This window comes from Anneissia japonica, unplaced genomic scaffold, assembly GCF_011630105.1.
Source record: "Anneissia japonica isolate Jap-2015-1 unplaced genomic scaffold, ASM1163010v1 scaffold287936_len456577_cov159, whole genome shotgun sequence".
NCBI lineage: Eukaryota > Metazoa > Echinodermata > Crinoidea > Comatulida > Comatulidae > Anneissia > Anneissia japonica.
The window spans coordinates 20,172-25,647 of record NW_022718077.1 but is presented as its reverse complement, the minus strand read 5'-3'; the positions used below and the strand labels follow the sequence as shown (position 1 = coordinate 25,647).

Genomic DNA, 5,476 nt, shown 5'->3' with positions numbered 1-5,476 from the left:
TATATATGCTTTCTACTTGGCTGAAAATTTTCTAACAATCACACAAGTAGTAACAATAATATAGGCCTTCGCCTGACCATCGTATTCTTGCTGATGGACGAACAATTAATGCTCGTATATATGACAATAAATGCCATCTTGAATCTTGGGGTGTAAAAGGCAAGTGTGATACATTTATACGATAAAATACTCTTCGTGCATGGTGGCATAGTATCTTATTCATCGACGAATGAAATACATCGTAGTAAAGCTTTTGGGTGGTATATTAAACTTTCTGCAGCAAGATTCTTGGCAACAAATTCCAACCAATCACAGAGCAGAAAATAATTTACTGCAGTGAGTTTAAGTTACCGCTGCGAGTTTAGCGCCCTCCATGCATATTTTGTCCAATCAGAGGCCAGAGAACTCACTGCAGTAAATTTCTAATTGAACTGCAGTTCAGGAACCGAATACTGAGCGATATCGCACTCCATAAACGTTGGTTACCGTTCATTACGCCTAAATGACTTCATAGGCTTTCTGGGAATAGGCATTTTAAAATTTAATATTTTACCATCAATATGTACTAAAAACACAAATGCTCGCATTATATTAGTTATCCAACACACATTTAATCATCAATTACCATTTACAAGGAAAAAGTACGTTCAGAGGTGGCGCCAGAATTGCCCGACGGGAGGGGGGAGGGGAAGGGGGCCAGGTCAGGTACCAAAAAATTGAACATGGCGAAATGGAGAGCGCCTTCTTTTTATAATGCGCTTACAGTCAGAAGCTAATACATTTATCTTTCAAAAAATACCAAACATAAGAATATTTTCTACAAAAAAAAGTTTCGAATTTAATGAAACATTTACACCAGCTTTAAAATTATGGTATATTTTAACTTGAATTTCCATAAATTGGATAATAGTCGATAATTCTAATTTTAACAGATGTTAATTAAGGAATGATTGAGGATTATAATAAAGTCACTTTAGGGTTAACGAGGGTTAACTATTCGAAAATTCAATCCAAAATCAGAGTAATTTTCAGTTTTACGCTGCCTTAATTTTATGGTCGAACCATCGATATTTAGACAAAATTATAATGAACAAAAAAGTAATTGTAACAGAAATATTTTGGGGAATCTGTTCCTGAAATATACACATATTAACATACTAAAAGTTCCAAAAATCCAATCAGGATAACATTGTTAATTATAAAGGTATTACCGGTAATTAATGAGTTATAATCAAACGGGTTATCGCACAATGCTCAACACAGCATCCTGTGTTGAAGCATGGTTGAAGCGTATAAACGCATGACGTTACCAAGTTGTTGCTAACGAAAAAATGTGAATAATAAGATAATACGTCCGCGCGATCCAAAGGCGGGAACACATTGATTTTTCGCGTCAAATGGATCTGTTGCCAAGTGATCTCCTTCTCATTAATACCTTCATGATTAAACTGTACTCTGAAACTTGATGAAAACAGAAAATATTTTAATTGGAATCGCTTCCGACGTGGTTATAATTGCCTATAATGAACATTTTAAAAACTTATTAGAAGACATTTAAACATAAATCATATAAACACTAGATAAAATACACTTCGAAATATAATTACTTGTTTAAAAATGTAAAATACAAAGTGTCCTTTTTTATATAAAAAAAAAGAAAGTTAAAATGTAAATAAAATATTAATAATACATGTAAGTTTCAAAAACCTTTAGTCTATAAAGAACCTTTCACAGTATAAAATATTAATAATTTTTTTTAATGCTGAAAGTTATTTAACGATTACACGAATAGTTTCAAATATAGTAGGCCTACATAAATTTTGATACATTAAAAAAAACATTCAAATGGTTTTTTGCTTTCATAAAAAGGCGGAGACTGCTACGACAATTACAGAGGAGATACCAAGGGATGTACTGGTCGAATCACCACAAACATCACCAAATCTGATTGTTGTAACTTAGAGGGTGTTGGCGGAACAAGTTTCGGATGGACAGCTACAGATGCATCTGGCGAATCCTTTTTCCGAAGTTTGATCGAAGGTCATAGTACGCCAGGCTGTATACCTTGCAACGGTATGTATTTGTAGGTGTGTTCCGCGGAGCTCAGGCCTGCGCTGAGTCTCATTCATTAAGACGTCATTCATCACATTTTTTTAATTTAGAACCCTATGATCCTCAGGCTCACTTCTCTTTAACTTTTTTTTTTTCAACTTAATAGAATGAACCATTCTACAATTTATGTAAGTAATGAAGTCAGGACAGGGCTCGACGAAAGAAATGACGTACGAAGTTGTGCAGTGTACATTATCATAGAAATTAGGCAAACCTTCTACTTAAGTAAAGAACTTATCAATATTATATTTATATATATATATATATATATATATATATATATATATATATATATATATATAGGCCTATATATATATATAATACATTTTTTGGGAAAACGGACTGCTTGTATAATCAAAATTCAGGGCTCAACTATTTAACCACATCAAACACCTTTTAAAACCAGAGTCGTAGGTCATGATTCTAGGTCATTACACATTACTCTGGCGTTACTGCGCCGAAATAAATGGTTATCAGGGGACATTTGATAAAACCAGAAAACAAGCCGTTGGGCAATGTTTGAATTATCTAATATTTTTAGTTTTTCTCAAAGGCATTCAATTTTTTTTCGTGAATGAGTTAACTAATAGCCCAAGTTGCAAGGGCAAATTGGATTTTTGTTTTAAATAGTTCTGTTTATAATTTTACAGGCGGTTCTCGCTCGCTAATATATTGGTTGCACCAAAACTCTCAAAGGTGATATTCAGCTATATTATATGACGTACATTTTCTGGGAATTAAGAATTGTAGCTAATTATTACGATTTGCGATTTGGAAAATTGAAAGTGTATCTCGTTTGTATTAGTGAGCTGCTGAAAGAGCCGATGTGCGTCAGATAAATTGAAGAAGCTTTTGTCTTGTGGTAAAATTGCGAATTTAAAATATCAAATAGGCTTAATTTACCTTATAAACTTGAGTCTGTTGAATAATCGACCTTTCCGGACCTTTAACCAAACTGTACAACTGGATCAAACTGAACAACTGCCAATCAGAACAGGAAAAGGATTACGTCAAGCATGGGCGTCGATCAGTGGGGACAGGGGACACGTCCCTCCACTTTTCAAAGTAGGGGGCATGATATCTTGATTGTAATATGTCAATGTCAAATCACATTGAAAATATTTGTAAATCTGTACGATTTCAATTGAAAAATGTATCAAGGATTAGAAAGTACATTGTAACCATGCAGTGAGAAGTCATGTACTCTCTAGACTAGATTATTGTAATGGTCTCCTTACAGGGGTTACCCAGGCACACATTAGGAAACTACAAAGTCTTCAGAATTGGTCTGCACGTCTCATATATCGTGAAGACAGACGTAGTGATGCCAGACAACTGATTAATTCTCTTCACTAGCTACCCATCAAAGAACGCATTTTATTTAAAATTCTTTTATTTGTGTTTAAATTTTTCAATGATCAAGCACCAATATACTTCAGTAGTTGTTTAAAAGTTCATCATACATTACGACCAAATCTTCGCTCTGAATCAGACCCTTTTCGCCTTTCATTCCCCTTTAGTTCATAGCAGATCAGGTGATCGTTCCTTTAGTGTAACAGCGGCCATAGAATGGAATAAACTCCCTACAGTTATTAAAACAACATATAATGTAGAATCTTTTAAAAAACTACTGAAAACATATCTTTTTTCAAAATTAACTTGAGCTTATTGCTTCAAATCATTATTCAACTCTGTAAACGCTATGATATAGTTTTCTATGAATAGCGTATCTAAATACTAATACTAATACTAATACTAATGATATCAATTGTCCCCACCCACTTTCCACCAATCCTCTATAATTAAAACCCCAATTTTCAAAGCGAATGGAAAGAATAACAATTACGCATGACTGTCATGAATGATTTATTGTGAAAACAATGTACTATACGTTGTTAAAATTGGAAGCGTGTAAACTTATTAGGCCAAAGTTTTTACAAACTCAAAAGTGCACAATTTCTACTATAAACGATTTATTTCTTTGTATTTTATTATGACCCTTACGTATATACTAGAGTAAAAACAAATGTAAAAATAACCACAAATGTCAAAACATTCTATCCGCAAATGTCAAAATATCCGCAAATGTCATAGTATGTCAACCACAAATGTAAAAATCACCACAAATGTAAAAAAAATCGCCCACAAATGTAAAATAATAATAATTCTGGATTTATATAGCGCCTCCCGTTGACACATCCTCGATGCGCTTGAACATTATTACCTCCGGATCACTGGATCAAGCACATATGGAACACACACTCAAGCCCCATAGGGGAATTCCATAATGTTGCAGCTGTATTCAGCGCAGGCTGTGTTTGAACCTACCAGGTACCCACTTGTACTCCTGGGTGGAGAGAGACAACCGTTAGATAAAGTGCCTTGCCCAAGGACACAGGCGACACTCACAGCGAGAGTTTTGAACCCCCGACCTCGAGGTTTGAAACCACAACCGATGCGCCAACCACTTCTACAAAAAAAAATCTGTTTAACCACAAATGTAGTACATTTTACCTACAAATGTAAAAATTTCCATTTTTACCTCAAATGTCATAACATGTCAACCGCAAATGTAAAAATTTTCCTAAGCATTTAAATCCTTAGGATATTGAAAATACCCTAATTAACTGCTATAGTAGAGCAGCTAAAGCACCAAGTTGCGCATTTTAGTAGAGCATATATATCTTGGCAATGGAAAATCGTACAGACTTAGTTTTGGTCTCAAATTGTTGGGAACATACATGTTGCTTTTTGCTCTAATGTAGCATTTTGTCCAAAAGTGATCGGAAATGGCATTTTTGATCTTTGAGCCTACATGAACCAGCATATCCATATCTCCAAAACTGTTAGTCATAGAGACCTAGTTTCGACTTCAAAATGTTCAGATGATGCATGTTTCTATTTGCTCTAATGTAAAATGTAAAATTTTGCCCAAAAGTGACTAGAAAGGCATTTCTGACCTTTGACCCTAGATATCCAGCATCATCCATGTCTCAAAAAACGGTTGGCCTCAGAGACTTAATTTTGTCCTCAAATGTTTCAGAACATGCATGTTCCTATTATGCAACATTTTGTCCTAAAGTGACTGGAAATGAAGTTCCAGGATATTTAAGTCTCCTTAACCGTTGGTCATAGAGACCTAAGTTTAGCCTCAATTTTGTTCGGAACATATATATCTCTATTTGTACTAATGCAACATTTATTCTAAAAGTGACTGGAAATGACATTTTTGACCTTTGACACAAAGGACCCTATAGCATGTCTATACCTCTATAACCATTGTTCATGGACACCTAGTTTTGGCCTCAAATTGTTCAAATATGCATGTTGCTATTTGAACTATTGAAATGTTTTGTCCAAAAAG

General features: G+C 34.3%; 1 protein-coding gene across 1 annotated transcript in view; it reads left to right on the top strand.

Annotated features, from left to right (window-relative positions):
• Positions 1-5,476, top strand: part of LOC117110444 (follistatin-like) — a 27,821-nt gene that overhangs the window by 8,467 nt on the left and 13,878 nt on the right. The window contains exon 2 of the mRNA XM_033253153.1: positions 1,870-2,073. Within this exon, the coding sequence (XP_033109044.1) occupies positions 1,870-2,073 (204 nt within the window). The remainder of the gene's footprint in view (positions 1-1,869; positions 2,074-5,476) is intronic.